Below are 16,717 nucleotides of genomic sequence, written 5' to 3'. Positions count from 1 at the left end.
CCAAGGCAGGTGGATCACCTGAGGTCAGGAGTTCAAGACTAGCCTGGCCAGCATGGCGAAACCCCGTCTCTGCTAAAAATACAAAAATTGGCCAGGCATGGTGGTGCATGCCTGTAATTCCTGCTACTTAGGAGGCTAAGGAGAAAGAATCGCTTGAACCCAGGAGGTGGAGGTTGCAGTGAGCCAAGATCATGCCACTGCACTCCAGCCTGAGCGACGGGAGTGAGACTTCATCTCCAACAACAACAACAACAACAACAAAGACTAGAAGACAGACAAGGAGCACTTCCGCTCAGCTCCTCTCCCACTGCCAGACCTACCATTGGTTGCCATAATAAAGAAGCAGGGGGCATCTCTTCCAGGTTGAGCCAGAAACTTGCTTTGGACCTTGTTGGTCAACCCTGCCCTTCACTATCAGGTTCCTACTGTCCCCATCCCTGAAGAAGGCAAGGGAGCCAGTGAATATAGCCAGAGAAAGCAATCCTGTTGTTGTGTGTCTGCCCTTGGAAAGGGCTGAAGACTTGAGGCTACACGGTGTGCCACAGCTGGAGCTCCTGCAGGAGGACACATTCCCCACACCCAAGAAAGGTAAGTAACTGTGCCAGATTTATCTATGGTCTGAACCAGACTCCAATGCCTTATTGCTCAACACCTATCCAGGCTGTGGAGGGAGCAAGAAGGGAAGCCAGGTCAAACCCCCTAGGCCAGAGATGGGCAGCTGAGGCCCAACCTGGGGTGTGCAGCAGCACAACGGACATACCTCTGTCAGAGCTGCCCACCCACCCAGACTCTGGGGCCAAATAGGGTTGTCACAACAAGGCAGGAAGGCCATTTGACCTGCTCCCATTCAAGAAAGGCCTCAAGTTCACACTGAGTGAAATACACTCACAGGACTGAAATGAGAAGTCCATCCACAACTTCAAACTGTGTCCCATTATCCAACCAGCCTGCCTCTTGGGCCATGTGCATGTATACATTTTATACATCTGGCAAGTCTCTTCTTGCAGTATAACACACAGTATTGCGATTTTTGTGTTAAAAGTATTTGTTTGTTGAATACAAATACTACTGCAATTTTTGCAACCCTGCTTTGACATTACCTCTTTAATATACATTATATACATTTAACATATATTTTATATTCATAATACATATATAATATATATTACCTCTTTAATATATGTTATATAAAAGATATATAATATACTTATATATTTATATACAAATTTCTATAAACACATATATGATATATATTTATATATATACACACACACACACACACACACACACACACACTCTTAGAGAAAGACCCCAAGATCCAGATGCTCTTTGTACAGTTAAGAAGCCCCACATGCAGCACTGACTCATAGCAAGGATGCTCTGAAGGAGAAGGAAAAGAAGGGGAAGGAAGGGAAAAGGACAGGTGAAGAGAGACTGCCTCTTCTCTTAGGGGAGCCCTGGGAGGCAGGTGTGGCCATGAGGACTGGTCCACACAGGGGAGAGGCAACTCGCAGACACGCTAGTTTCTGTTTCTGATCTGTAATTAAGACCTTCATTTAAGGAAGACATTTCAGCCAGCTCTGCTTGGGCTTCTTTTCTGTGAATTATTGTAAGTGTTAATGGGAGTCTTCATTAAAGTATCATTTAAGAAATATTACAAGTTAAGTTCCTCTCACCCTCATAGGTCTGATGACTAAAAATCAGCAGCTCCTCCCATTGAACTGAAACAAATTTATCAAAAAAGAATATTAGCCAACTTGGTCAATCCAGTGCTGAAAATGAGATGGAAACAGAAGATAACATGAGTTTGCTTTTCTGAGAACAAACATAGTATGTGACCCAATTTCAAACAGACCAGGAGCCTTAGCTGTTCAGAGATAATCAAAGAATAGGGCTGTTTGACAGGATCTGCTGAACCTGCAGGGCATCCTGCTGGGGTGGGAGATGGGATGGTATCTAAAGGGACTAGTGTCCCTGCATTGAGGAAGGAGAAGGGCCAGCAACCTCTGCAAATGCTTCCCACCAGCCCTCACCAGTCAGGGCCTGCCTCTCATCCTATTCCCATCAGTGCCCCCTGCACTACAAATAAACACTGACATTAAGAACAGTGTGCTTGCTGTGCAGAGGCAGTCCAGCTGCCCTTGCTCCATCCACCCTTCCATCCAGACTGTTGTCCCTAAGCTCCTCCTACAAATTCCAGAGCAGACCCCAGGGAGACGGCATGTCACACATCCACTCTACCTACTACTGGAAAGACCAAGGGCAAAATGATGCCACTGGTGAGGAATGTAAATTGGAACTCAGGGTAAGGTCAGAATGAAGAGGAGGAGCTCCATTTGCAGGGAACAAGAATCTACTAAGCCCACTCCCAGTTCATTTAATCTGCCTATTTTCTTCTGGTCTCTCTGTATCTTTGTGCTGTTTGCATCTCAGATTCCCTGGGCCCCACACTTGATAAGTTAAGCCTCACTGTTGGAGTTGAAGCACTGTTAGCCAGTTGAAAGCTTCCATTCTAGCCAACTTTGCCTCCTAAACAGCTCTCCCCTCCATCCTGCCCACCACCTCATCTATGAGTCACTTCTAACACCCAGGATTGAGGGCTGATTAGAATTTAAGATTATTTTCCCAGGGCATTAGAGCACTTCCTTTCTTTCAAGAGGTATCGGGGTGAAAAAAGGATAAAGCTTATATTTCAAGGAACAAATAATTTAAGACTGAGGAGGAAAATGGTTCAACTGTTTATGTTCTTATTAGCCTCATTCAATATGGTAGGCAGGTGGGTGAGAGAAGAGCTTCAGAGTATTAACTGTGACAAACCTGTTTCGCCTGATGAACATGTGAGACAGAGTCCAGCTCGCATCTGACAGCTGCTGCTGGCCTTGGAGCCTCAGCAACTGTCCCTACACTGTGGATCTCGGAAACTGTATGGCCTAGGGGACTCCAGCCTCTTCATTCTTCAAATGCGTGCTAATCACTCAGGATACATCAGTTAACAAGCAGACCCCTTCCCTACATACACACACACATACACACTGAAATACCCCTGCCCTCGTAAAGCCTACATACTAGTGAGGAAAGACAGATAATACACATCATAAATCAGTAAAGCTTACATGATAGTAAGTGCCATGAAGTAAGACAAAGCCATGGAGGGAGACGGGAGGCTGCTGAAGGTGATTCACACTGGGAGTAGTGGTCAGGGGAGGGCTCCTGAGAACATAATATTCAAGTAAAGGCTTGGAAAAAGTGAAAGAGCCACTTATACAGCTCTCTCCATGTTGAAATAACTGGACATCATAGGCAAAATGATGATAAAATGAACTGTATACCTTCAACAAAAATTAACTCAAATTGATTATAGACCTAAATGTAAAACATAAAACTAAAACTTTAGAAGACAGCAGAGAAGAAAATCTTTGTGCCAAGGTTAAGCAAAGAATTATTGAATTTGATCTGGCTCAGGTGAAAAATAATTGGTTAGATAAACTTGAACATATGGATTAACTGGACTTCATCAAACTTTAAAATGTTTGCTTTGTGAAAGACATTATTAAGAGAATAAAGAGATAAGTTACAGACTGAAAGAAAATATTTGCAAATCACATATTCAATAAAAGGACTTATATCCAAAATATATAAGGAACTCTTGAAACTTGAAAGAAAGACACCAACGCAAACAACCTAATTGAAACTTGGGCAAAAACCTAGAACAGACACTTCACAAAAGAGGATAAACATAAACAGATGGCAACAAGCACATGAAAGATCATCAACAGCATGATTTACTAGAGAAATGCAAATTAATATCACCATGAGATACCATGATGCACATAGTAGAATGGCTAACATTAAAAAATACTGATAATACCAAGTGCTGCCAAGGAGGCAGAACAACTGAAACTCTCACACTGACGCTAATGGTAATGGAAAATGGTATAGGCACCCTGAAAAATGATCTAGCAGTTAAATATACAATTTCCATATGACCCAATAAGTCCTTGCCTGGGTATTTGCCCTAAAGAAATGAAAATGTATGTCCTCTAGTTATAATCAAAAATTGGAAACAATCCACACTCTCTTTGACAAGCAAATGGATACACAAATTATGGTACATTCATACAATGAAATACTACTCAGCAATTAAAAGCAACAAACTATTACTACATGATACAATTTAAATGAGTCTCACAGGCATTATGCTGAGTGAAAGAAGCCAGTCTCAAAAGGTTGCCATAATGCATCATTTCATTTAAAAAGACAATACAATCATAATGAAAAACAAATCACTGGTTGCCCTGGGGGTGGAGGATGGAAAAAGAGGCGACTATAAAGGGGTAGCAGAAAGGAGCTCTTGGTATCCCAATTGTGATACTGATTACACAAATCTATGCATGTATCAAAATTCATAAAACTGTCTACTTAAGTCAAGAAGTCAAATTTTTTGTATTATAACTTTTAAAAATAGAATTTAGAGTCACAAAAATTTAAAAACATTAACAAAAAAACAAGTTAATCTTGCAGTAACAAACGGGACAACCCGTAGCATTTATGACTAGATGGATGGCTTCCACTATCTTCAGGGGCTCTACTTTAAAACATTTTTTCTATCTATGAACCAGATCATGTTGCCTAAGCCTTCCTGATATTTACTGGATCTCTTTAAATTTTTTACGTTCTTCCCACAGTTCATATATGGTTCAACCAAAGATAGACAGAAAATTACCTCCTGGCTTGTTTAATAATAAAAATGTTGACATCAACATCCATTTTTAAACCTTTGCAAGGTGTCAAGATTTTTGTTCAGCTCTACACATGCAGATTCTCATAAAATCTTCACAGCAAACATGAGCTCAGTGCTGTTATGTCATCATTTAATATATTGAGGCTCAGACAAGTCACTCCATTAATAAACACAGATCCAGGATTCAACAACTCAAGCTACCAGCTCTTAAAAACTATACTTCTATGGCTGTTTTCTCTAAAGCCTTTTCCCCCCTAGCTAGTTGCATGGTACATTGACTCATGCCCTTGCTTTCTAGAGAGGTCCTTGGACAGGGCCAAGATAGACTGCACTGAGGGTTCAGGGAGACACACTGTGTGTTAGAGAGAGGTCCACTGAGTGTGGACTCCTGAAAAGTCCACTTTGAGACCTCATCTCAGAATGAGCAGATTTTTTCCAACAGACTCCAGTGGGATATTCTTCTAATGCATCCATCACCTTAAAAAGTCACCAATGAAAGAGGATAAATCAATTATCATCCTTTTGTCTTAGGACTAAAGACAAAGTCTGTTGTTATATCTAAAAACCAGAGACTAGGTAATTAATAAAGAAAAAGGAATTTATTGCTTACAGTTCTGAAGACTGGGAGGTCCACGGTCAAGGTGCTGCTTCTGGTGAAGGCCTTCTTGCTGGTGGGGACTCTGCAAAGCCCTGAAGTGGTGCAGGGCATCACATGGTGAGGGACTCATGAGAGATGGCCAAAATGGTAACAATATAACCACTGTAATATAGTTATTATAGGATCCACTCTAGTAATAACTAACCCACTCCCTTGATAACTCATTCATCCATGAATGGATTAATTCATTCATGAGTGCTGAGCTCTCATTATCCAATCACCTTGCAAAGGTCCTACCTCTCAACACTGCTGCATTGTGGACCAAGTTTCTAACCCACAAACTTTTGGGGGACACATTCAAACCATAGCACGTGTCTTCCCAGGTTCCATTTCCTTTTCCTTTCTTCCTCCCTGACTAGTTAGTACCAGTGTGTGTTGTGATGAGGCTTCCACCACTCTCATTTTCATTTTTTTACACTCACATGAAATCAGAAAATGACCTAAGTTTTTCAATGTGCATAGCACTTACTTAAAAGTCTTTATATATCTGGGCCATCAGTCCATTCATCTCATGCCTGGAGAAAATGCATCTCTAGAGGAGTCTTGTCACCATGTGTCCCTCCCTCTGCCTCACAACTCTCTGAAGTTGGTCCTTCTGGGACCTCCCAGCCTTTAGAGTGAGGCTGGCTGAATAAAGGACAAGGTGGCTCTATTCTAAGCCATGGCAGAGCTGCCATGCAGGTGCCCCCATCCCTGGTTGCTGTGGTGGCCAGAACCTTCTTGAGCATGAGTGGGTTTTCAGAACTCAGGGCCAGAGTGGGGCCCTGTTCTAACACTGACTGCCATTCCCCCGGCCTTGCACTGGGCAGGCACTTCAGCACCAAATATCAGGGCTGCTCTGGGCAAACAGAATGGCAGGAATGCAGATGGGAAAAGAAATCACTAGGTGAACCAAGAATAGGGTAGAGTGATGGGGACAAAATCCTGAAAGAAAGTTTTGACTTGTTGGGACATATTTTCCAAGCTGGGACTTCCTGGTGACTTAGCAGTTCCTGCAAGGGCAAGCTCCCTGCCTGGGGAAGCCAGGCCTGCCTGGGAAGAGAAGCCACCAATTGCTCACTCTCTATCAGCCAGAACAAAAATTATCAATAAAAGGATACACTTAAATGTCCCTAAATAGAGACTATTGTTTACTGGGCTATTGAGGGAGTGAAAAAGACAAGAAGAGCCAGGGTAGGTGGAGGCTGGCAGTGGGAGTTCACAAGAAACTCTCTGTCATTTCTTGTTTCCTCCCCTTTTATGATAGGAGGTTAAGACAAAGCCCTCTTTGCCATTCTGAAGAAGCTTTGTTGCTTATTTTGTCAAAATATCCTTCCCAAGCCCTGTCAAGGCCCCCTCCTTGTCTCTTTCCTCACTGGCTCTTAAAAGCCGGCTGATTTGCACGGGGGCTGGCCTCTCTGTTATGTCTCTCTTCCAGGCTCACTCTCATTCTCTTGCTCTAATTAGCAACTGCTTTAAAAAAATTTTTGTATTCTCATTCAAAGACAGAGAGAAGGAGGAGAGTGAAAAGGAGAAAGCAAAGGTCTGTGTGAAAGGAGCGAGCAGATGGCCTCTCCCTCGCCCCTCTGTGTACCCAGTGCAGTGTTGGCAAACAGCACACAGCTTCTGTCTACAGAGCCCTTTGTGGCCCGAAAGGAAGGGCCAGTGAACAGCTACAGGCAGGGAAGGCAGGAGATGGGAAAAGACCTGAAGAGGCATGGCCACTGGGGAAGCAGATCAGAGAGTCAAGGCCACCAACCTCTGGGATGCACAGGTGCAGGCACTTCTGCCTCCCAAAGAAGTGGTTGTGTGGATGTCCAAGTCAGTGTGACTTGTGCACTGAGGCTATCAGCTCTCTGAGTAGTCAATCGGTAGCCCCCAGGGCTGCAGAAAGTGCTCAACGTGGAGGTGGTGGTGGGAGGGCTGCTGCACTGCTTAGACATGGTTAACTCGAATTTAGGCTCTCTCTACAGGCAGGCAGAAAGGTAGTTGACCCCTTGATGGGGGTCAGAGAAAAAATGATTGAGAAAAGCAACCTCCACAAATAAAACACTCTCCAAAATAACTGTCTTTATTAGAGGAAATTCTCTTTTTTTTTTTAGAGACAGGGTCTCACTCTGTCAGCCAGGCGGCAGTGCAGTGGCACTACCATATCTCACTTCAGCCTCGAACTCCGGAGCTGAAGCAGTCCTCCTACCATGGCCTCCCAAAGTGCTGGAACTACAGGCATGAGCCACCTCGCCTGGCCCTAGAGGGAATTCTTAGATAAGTGGGCAGGGTAGGTAGGCAGAGATAGGCAGGGTAGGTAGAGCAGGGGAAGGAGCAACGTCATCCTGCAAGGTGGAAGCAGTCACTCTCATCGGGTATGTAAAATTCAACAATGAACAGCTTTGGCTACTGGTTCTTAATGAGTATCTGGAATGAAAGATGCAAACTATGTTAGAAGAAAAGGGAGCTTGAAATAATTCTCATAAGCCAAAAGTAATCAAGAATGGGGCTGAAGAAGGTGAAGCAAGCAAAGAATGCTTCAGAAAAATAATGAGAAGAAAGAAGGAAGGCATCCTACAAAGACACTTTAAAATTTTTTAAAGCTACTGTTCTTTTTAATTAATGATCTTATTGTCCAAATGTGATTATTAATTATTTTGATGACAAAATCACTTGTGATATTTGCTATCGATTCAATGATAATCATTGGTTTCCTGTATTTTACTATTAAAAGAGTTCATTTTTAAAATTGCTAGAGACAAAATAAAAACAATGAATGGAAATAGCCATTCACTTATTAAGAGTCTACCAAAGAAACACACGTTTCTTTTCCCTCTTTTCGAATCAAGTCTAAAGAGAAGACAAACAAGAGAACAGAATAAATGGAGGAAAAGAAGAGAAAACAGAGTAGACAAATTTGACCAAAGATGCAGAGGGAAAAGACAAACAGAGCCAATGAGAAAAAGCAAAGCAAAGCCTGAAGTCACAAGGGCCTCCACATTCAGATCCATGTGGGCATGTGTGTGACAGACCCAGAAACCAAATGGAAGCCCTGAAATCGCCTAATTCCCAGAACAGGCACATTTTTGCCAAGTTCATGATTTGGCAGAGTTCTTGCATATTCCATACAATTTCAATGAGAAGCTCTATCCATCTTGTGCAAAGAGCAGATTGTCATTTTCCACTTGAAATACACACGTTGCACTGACCTTATGTCCTCTGTCAAACTGAGACATTATCACCAACTTTTAGTGAAAGAGTTTCATAACGTATGGGCTTGCGACCATTCTGTTGTTTTTGTTCTGTATGTTTGTGCACAATGTGTCACTATATTGGACAACAGACAGACAAGGACTCTGCCATCACTGGTTACTGCCTCCATCTGGTTCTGCCATCATCACCTCCACAAGTGCAAGCCTTGTGCCTGATTCCTCCCCGGTTTCTTTGGAGCTCCCTCTACTCAATGCTGCTGGGATGTTTTCTTACACATCCTAATGCAAAGACTCTCCCTTCTCAGCTAGCATTCTCCTTCCACAAGTTTTGTTTTCAATGTGTTGTGTTCTGTTTTCATTTAACAGATGGCACAGAGCAAGCAGGAATTCAGAGATGCATCAGGCATGGCCACTGCCCCTGAGAAGCTTAGGGAGAAGAGGAATGGGAATGTGAGCTGGGCATGATGATGCAGATGACACGTGCAGTGACAGTGACTTCAGTTCACTCTCACCAGTGAATATGATCACTCCATGAACTTCCCGGTTCATCCCTTACCAATGGGAAATGAACACTATCCATGAAGTCCCCAAATGTAGATCAAACTCTGATGACTTTTCTTTGTGCATGTTAGTAAAGGCTTACACCTTAGTCCAAATGGAACACTGATGCCAACTCCCATCAAAAATCAGAAATCTACCCCTAAGTGAATCTTGGCTCTTCTTTAGCTTGGGAGGCATAGAGAATAGTGGTTACCAGCGGGCCTCAGAGTCCTGTCTCATACGATCTTGAGAAAATTACTTAGCTTCTCTGTGCCTCGGTATCTTCAATGGAAAAATGAGGCTAATAATCACATGTACCTCATAAAGCTCTGTGAGGATTTAAGAGATAATGCAGAACAAGAATTTGGCAGAGCATCTAGCACACAGTCAGTGCTTTATAAATGACAGCCACACGGTATCAGCATTTCGACACAAGATGGAAGCCAATCCAGAAGTGTGCTCCACATCCGGGTCATAACTATCATATAACCATCACTAGGGTGTGGCAGTGGAATGTGGGGCTATACTAAAGAGTGCATAAGCTGCTCTCCTAGCCCAGGTAAACTGGGCATCAACATTCTTTTCAAATATCAGTCGTTTGCCTATTATCTTTATTCCTTTTTGCCATACTTATATGTAGCAAGTTTTAAATGTATTATTATTATTTATTATTTTTCTTTAAATTAACTCACTTTTTAACGTGAATATATTTATTTTAGAAGAAAAGTACTGAAGAAGGAAGGAAGGAAGGAAGGAGCAAGAGAAGGTCTAAGAAGGGAAAGGAGGGGAAGGGAGGGGAAAGGGAAACTGAGGTAAGTAAGAGAGGTAGGGAGTGCATGGCCCCAGACAGAAAGAGCTGCCACAGAGCAGGGGGACAAAAACCAAACAGGCATACACATAGCTGCAGCAAGCAACAGCCCAGAGCTGAGCCAACACCCCTGGCAGAGACAAGGCCTGGGCTTCAGCAGAGTAGCAGAGTGGGAAGGTGTATGCTCCAGTAGAGGGTAGACACCTGATCAGGGAAGGGGATGAGACTGATTTGGGGCTGCTGGGGAAGGGACAGCAGGTCTGGTGAAGGCTGAAGAAACGAAGAGGAGGTGGGAGGAGGGGAGGGCAGAGGGCTGGTGATCTAGGAAGGCGTGGCCATGGAGGTGTCAACATGGTGAGCTGAGGCCAGAGGCCCCAGAGGTAAGCTGAGAAAGTTAAAGGAAAGGATGCGGGGTGAAGGGCCAAAAGGTGAGAGCTGAGAGATGCATGGGGCAGGGCAGGAAGCCCCGAAACAGGCCCAGGGGCAGGAGAAGACAGATGGGAAAAGCAAGGTGTGTTTCTTAGCAAACCAGGAAGAGTCAGCCTTCCTGAGACTGGACTATGAGAATGGGGTGGTCTTCCAGCCTCAAGCACCTGCACTTGTCCTGTCCCATCTGCAGACATTTCACCTACCACAGCTTGGGAAGTGCCAAAATCGGTGGGAGGCATGTGTCAAAATGTCCTGATACTAGAGATGGACAAAGAGTACATACAGAGGATGATGCAGGGTTGGAAGGAATGGGACAGAAGAGAGTGAAGGGCAGACCGGGCCCCAAACTGCCTGCAGCACACAAACACACCCAACTTAATGTATTCTGTTGGAATGCTTGAGTCTCAGTTCTTGAACAGGGCATTTTATGGAACTTTGCAAAGTCAAATGCAAATGGAAACAACAATGGGATGCCATTTTTCACCTCTCAGATCGGCAAAGATAAAAATGATTGATATTTTATTATCTTGGCAAAGGTATAGGGAACAGGAATTCTCAAACACTGCTGGTGTGAACAAAAATTGGTAGAAAATATCTTTCGGGGTAGGACAGTTTGGGAATATCTATCAAAATTAAAAATTTATATACTCTTATTCAGCAGTTTTACTTCTGAGAATTTACTGCATTCTTAGTGCTTAGGAAAGCGCTTGGCACATAGAAAATCCTCAATAAATATTCATTGAATAAATTAATTAATTTTTCTCACAGATATACTCACATATAGGTGCAAAGATTAATGCACAAGGATCTCTGTTGCAACATTGTTCAGAAATAGCAAAAGAGAGAAAACAATCTAAATGTATATAAATGACCAATTAAGTAAAATATGTTCATGTAATAAAATAATAACACTCATTGGAAAGAATGAGGCAGATCTATATGTAATACAACCAAACTACTGTTAAACTTCAGTGTTAACTGAGAAGAGATATGGGGAAACTAGGTGCAAAGTCCGCTGTAGTGTGCCCCTACACAAGGGGGAAAAGTTGCAAAATCCATCAACTCTCTGCAAGAGAGTATTAGAAACTGACAATGAGAGAGCCTGGTGACAACCACAGTGGAGGGAAACTGACCTTTCACATATATTACCTATTCAAAATGTTTTTAGTAACGACAAAAAAAGATAAATTGCATGAGTGGAGATTTGTATAAAAGTTCCACTCCAAGGAAGAAAGGTTCAGAAATTAACCAGGCTTCCTTGGGAAGTGCGGGTGCTCCATCCCTAGAAGTGTCTAAAATTAGGCTGAGGACCACTGTGGAAGAGCAAAGTTAAGTGTCATGGGGTGTGCTTGACTCGCTGTCCTTTGAGGCTTTATCTAGCCAGATGTAGCCATGCTTCATCAGGTTCTCCAGGGCAACAGCACCACTTGCAGCCCCAGCATCCTCTGGACGTTGCAAACACTTTCTAAGAGCTAAGAATGCAACACATTCCTGGAAGAAAAACTGCTGAATCTCATGTACAAGCATATAGGGCCCAGTACCCGTTGGTGCCCAATAAGTAGCTGAAGAAAGAAAAGACATGGGACCATCCAACCCGCATGACCTAAAGAGTGGAATCCAATTTGAATGAGGAAGGAGAAGGTCAGAACTGCTGAGGTCTGCAAGGAGATGATCAGAGTGGGCCCCAAGGACCACACCCTAAGACCCAGGGACTCCAGCTCTGACCAGGAATGTGGGCTGATGCAGGGACCCTGAAGCTGAGTAGGCTACTCCAGATAGAGGCCAGGGAAAAGCCAGAAACCAAAATGCCTGTTTCCTTCTGCAGCCTTTCTAATCTAGGTCCTACTCTCAGTGAAAAGACTCATTAGGGCTGGGTTTGGCCTTGCTGGCCCAAATGTACGCCCAGTGATTCCAGGAGGCTTCCTGAGGCTCTCAACAATGCCTCCTTCTCACCAACCTCTCCAGGGCCCTATTGTAGCTAAGCTCATTTCTTCCTGGCCTCCCTGGCCATGCAAACACAAGAGGATGAGTCCAACATACCTGCAGCTTCACAGACTCATCCTGCAGCAGGCGAGGTGGGTACATAGGAAGATGAGATACTCTCTGCCTCATGGATGGCTTATGGGACCCAAAACAGACCCAGCCATACTCTTCTGGATTAAACCACAACTCCCCAGACTTTGCCTGCTCAGTATTATTAACTGGCCCTTGAAACAAAAATGGGGGCTCAACAGCCTTGCCAGAGCACTCAAGCTCTTTGTTTAGACTGAACATTTACAGCCAGAGACCCTTCTCCTAGGGAAAGGCAAGGTTGCACCTCTCTCAACATGCCTGTCAAAGCCCTGTTGGCAAAATAAGGCTTGTTCCTGGGTGGTTTGTCAGTGTTTGAGGTGCATTCCTTCTCCATTTGCAACAGCCCTGAAGTGGCTCTTTCCAGTCTTCTTCACCCTGCTGCACGGAGGGAGACCCAGGTCTTAAGGCCCTGTCAACGCAACTCATCAATGGCCAAAAGCAGTGGAAACAGAACTCAGACTCCCAGAGCTCCTAAGGGCCCAGAACCAAAAGACTACACTGCAGGCAGGCTTGGATTCAGTATAATTTTTCATCTCCATGTTTCAAACTGAAAAGTGGTGAGTCTCCATCCATGCAAAAAAAAAAAAAGAAAAAATTGTGCAGATGCTTGTGCTCAAATTCTGCAGAAAGGGACTGTCCAGCCACAGTGAGAGATGGGGACCAAAAGCAAAGGATAAGTCTGACAACAGCCCTGACTGAGCTAGGATACAGCCCTCACAGTCCCATGCCGGGTCCTTGATACAAATAAGAGACACACAATCCCTCAGTCCGCAGCTCCCTTCCTTCCCTCTGCCCTTTCCTGTAAGCACAAAACCTCAGAGTCTTTTCTTCCCTGGTGAGCCTGAGATCGCCCTCTGAGGGGCTGTATACTATCTAGATGGTTCATAAGCAGCTTAACATGTCAGAGCTCTCTGAAGAGATGGAGCTGCCCCTAGTGGGATTAAAAAGGAGATGGTGATAGTGGACATGGAGTCCTGTGCAGAGGGACAGTGCAGAAATGTGTAACCGCAGAACCACCAGAATTCCCAGAAGAAATAAGGTATAAAAACACAAGAGAGAGAGTCATTTGTGAGAGACAGTTGAGAGAAGTTAGATACCCATGAAAATACATGGTGTGCTTTAAAGGATGGCTATTTTTAGCAAAATCTAGTCTCAGAAGTGGAGACAGACAGTGGCCTCCCTAGACCTGAGTTCTAATCCCAGTGCTAACATTAACTAGCCATGGCTCTCTAGACTGGTGCCCAAAAATGCTCCCTGGCAGACCCCTCTCTGTGGATAAATGAGGCAGTCTCTCAGCATCCCCACACCACTCACTCCAAGCAGTTTCAGACCCCAGAGGTCTTCACGGGCAGATGCTGGTGATGAAAATGGTGGCATTAGGGCCCCTATTGGACTCCTGATGTGGCGATGTTCCCACTACCCACCCCACCTCAGTAATAACCATATGATGTCTCTGTCATCATCTTTGATGATACATAAATATTAAGTCGTGGATGACCAAGTTCAAACAAAATCCACCCAGGGCAGCTCTCATGCATGGGACGCTGCCAAATCGTGATCAGGAGCTCTAACAATGGCCTGGAAGATTCACGATTATTTGCTCAACACCAGTGGAATTTGGATGCTTCTAGCCCTGTGTCTCAAAGGCAGAAAGGGTGATGCTGCAGAGTACAAGGGGGTTTGGAACTGAAACTCCCGCCTGGCATCCTCTGCCACCTCCAGAACCCGGCATCCTGGAGTCCATGCTGCAGAGGGGCATCCTTCCAGCTCCCTGTGCTGTTGCTCATGCCGGTGTCACAGTCGATTACAGCCAGCCAGTTACATCTGATTCCTCTCTGGGGGTCGCTGGGTAGGGCCACCACGGGGAGCAGAGGAGGCCCGAGAGGTTCTAAATGAAATAGCCTGTTGGGAAATCCTATTATGAAGCTCATGTTACAGGGCTGCGGTGTTAATGACCCTGGCCTCCCCTGGCCCTGAACAGAGCCAGTCTCCCTGGGGCTTGAGAGGAGGCTGTCTGGGCTGTGGTTTCCCCCTCACTCACCAGCCAACCGCTGATGAGACCGAGAGAGCAGAGGTGCCCTCGAATGTGGCTTCCAGCACTGAGGCCTCACACACACCACACACACACACACACACACACACACACACACACACACACACTCCTTCGTGTTCTTCACCTTCTCTTTCAGCGGCTCAGCATTAGGAGGCAGAGGGAGCCCGGAGCTGGGATCAGCAACCCTAAGGGAGATGGAAGCAGGCCCTGAAAACCTCTTTTTCCAAGAAGAGCTAAATTAGAAGTATTTTTTCCACTTTCAAATCCTGCAAATTTTTCATCTCAACTCCCCCAGGCTTATAAAGTGGCTCATCTCAGCTGCTCAAGCTGACAAAGGTGCAGAAACTGTCGAAAGGTTCAAAACGTCCCTTGGGTTTCCAGGCATGAAGGAATTTACATGTAGGTTTTTTTACTAAAGAAAAAAGTCCCCACTTGGAGAGGGGGGAGGAGTGAAGAAGCAGCTAGGAAGGAGGGGAGACCTTCAGGGAGAGGGCAAGCAAGTGTCTGACAAGAGGAGAACCTAAGACAGTGCAGGTGGGATCACCAGCCATAACTTGCGGAGAGACACTAAATGGGAAGACAGGCACATTGAGAGCTGTTCTGTTCTTCTGTTAGAGTTGTAAAGGCCCCACCAATGTCCAGAGTCAGAATGGTCATAGGCGATCTGAGAGCCCTCTAGAAAACCCACACAGATTCCAAGTTGAAGTCACGCATCCTCATTGCCAGCCCTAATCTGTAGGACTGAGCAGAAAATAGGAGTCCTGCAGGTTTGACCATGCTGCTGGGACCAGTAGTGGCACCCCTGGCATTCTTAAGACAGTACCTAGGGACCCAGCTAGTGCTGGCTAGCTTCAGGGAAGTTTGTTTCTATAACACCCAGACAGTCAGTCCTCAGCATCTGCTCCTCTTTTCCCTGCCAAGAGCCCCTTTTGGGCTTTATTAGCTGTGCCATCATGTTGATACTCTGGGTTGTTCAGGGCTGCCCTGTATGGCTTTCCCCAGCCCCCAGCCTTTACTCAAGGGGTAGTGATGCTCTGGATACCTTCCTCATGGTGGCCTGTAGGCCTTGCTCTTGGTTTACCCAGCTGTCAGCCTGCTCCTGCAGTCCTCTCTCCCAGACTCCTTCTTCATCCCCTCAGGCACCCAGGTTCATCCTGTCTACAAATCCCAGAAACCCAAGAATATCTTCAGTGACCTACCCTGGGGTCCCTTTCTTCTGGACACTAGCCACATAGATGGTCCTGTCTGCTGCTTAGAGCTGGGGTTCTTGGATTTTTTAAAATTCCCATGTTTGGGCCATATACAAGACTTATCACCATCTCAGAAGGAGGCAACTGGGGATGCCACTTTGTAAAACCTTTCTGAGGGTTCTCTTGCCTGCCCTGGGGTCAAAAACTGCTGGTTCTGAAGACCATGGCTCTCCTGGGCTTGGAGAGTCTTCTCTCTCCACTTGGTCCTTCATTTCACAAAGACCACCTGCCTAGACCACCTGCCTCATGGCAGGCCATGTGAGCCACAGCATTCAAACATGTGTTAACTGGCCCTTTGATCAGTTGAGGAACAGTGGCTTATTCCTTTTTGCTGTTTTCACTTGTCACTGCTTGGCGGTCATGGAGCTGGGCCTGGGCAGGTGCAGGAAGGTGATGACTAGGAATTCAGGATTCCTGCTGACCTGTGTCTCTGGACGGGGGAGTCCCATGCCATCTTCATCCCAGAATCTTACTTTCTTAATAAGGATGATTCAGAGCTTAAGCACAATGACACCTAGCACTATGTAGCATGACACGGCTTAGAAAATATTCTCATATCCATTTTCGCACACTCTGAGAAATAGGCAGATAAGATATGACTGTCAACAGAAAGGGACTTACCTAAAACCACACAGCAAGTTCTCAGCAGAGCCAAGACTAAAACCAGCCCCTATCTCTAGGTTAGGTCTCTTCCACCCAAGCATACCCCCTTCCTCTTTCATTCACCCGCACCTCCTGTGCACGACAGCCCCAGACAATGAAGGCCTAGGCACCATAAGTTGGCGTGTGCCCTCTGTAATAGCAAGCTAAGGTCAACCTGGGGCAGAGGCAGAGGCAAGAGAGGATGGCAGGGAGAATTATGCATAGCATTGTCATTTTTCCCCAGTGTGGCTAAAGAGGCAGCCTAATGAAGCAGCTTCTTCTGGAAACTCCAAGGACTATGCCCTGGGAAGGAAAGCCAAGCCCTCAGGCAGCACTCAGGGGAA

At 45.1% G+C, this 16,717-nt stretch overlaps 1 protein-coding gene across 4 annotated transcripts in view; it reads right to left on the bottom strand.

The window, feature by feature from the left end:
* EPHB1 (EPH receptor B1) overlaps positions 1 to 16,717 on the bottom strand; it is a 451,907-nt gene that overhangs the window by 275,197 nt on the left and 159,993 nt on the right. Inside the window, exon 4 of one of the 4 annotated variants that reach the window (XM_074033728.1) lies at positions 5,352 to 5,431. The exons of the other annotated variants lie outside the window; for them this stretch is intronic. Coding sequence (XP_073889829.1) covers positions 5,352 to 5,431 — 80 coding nt within the window. The remainder of the gene's footprint in view (positions 1 to 5,351; positions 5,432 to 16,717) is intronic. 4 annotated transcript variants of the gene reach the window in all.

Source organism: Macaca fascicularis, chromosome 2 (assembly GCF_037993035.2).
Source record: "Macaca fascicularis isolate 582-1 chromosome 2, T2T-MFA8v1.1".
NCBI classification, from domain to species: Eukaryota; Metazoa; Chordata; class Mammalia; order Primates; family Cercopithecidae; genus Macaca; species Macaca fascicularis.
This window is presented reverse-complemented; position numbering and strand designations above follow the sequence as displayed.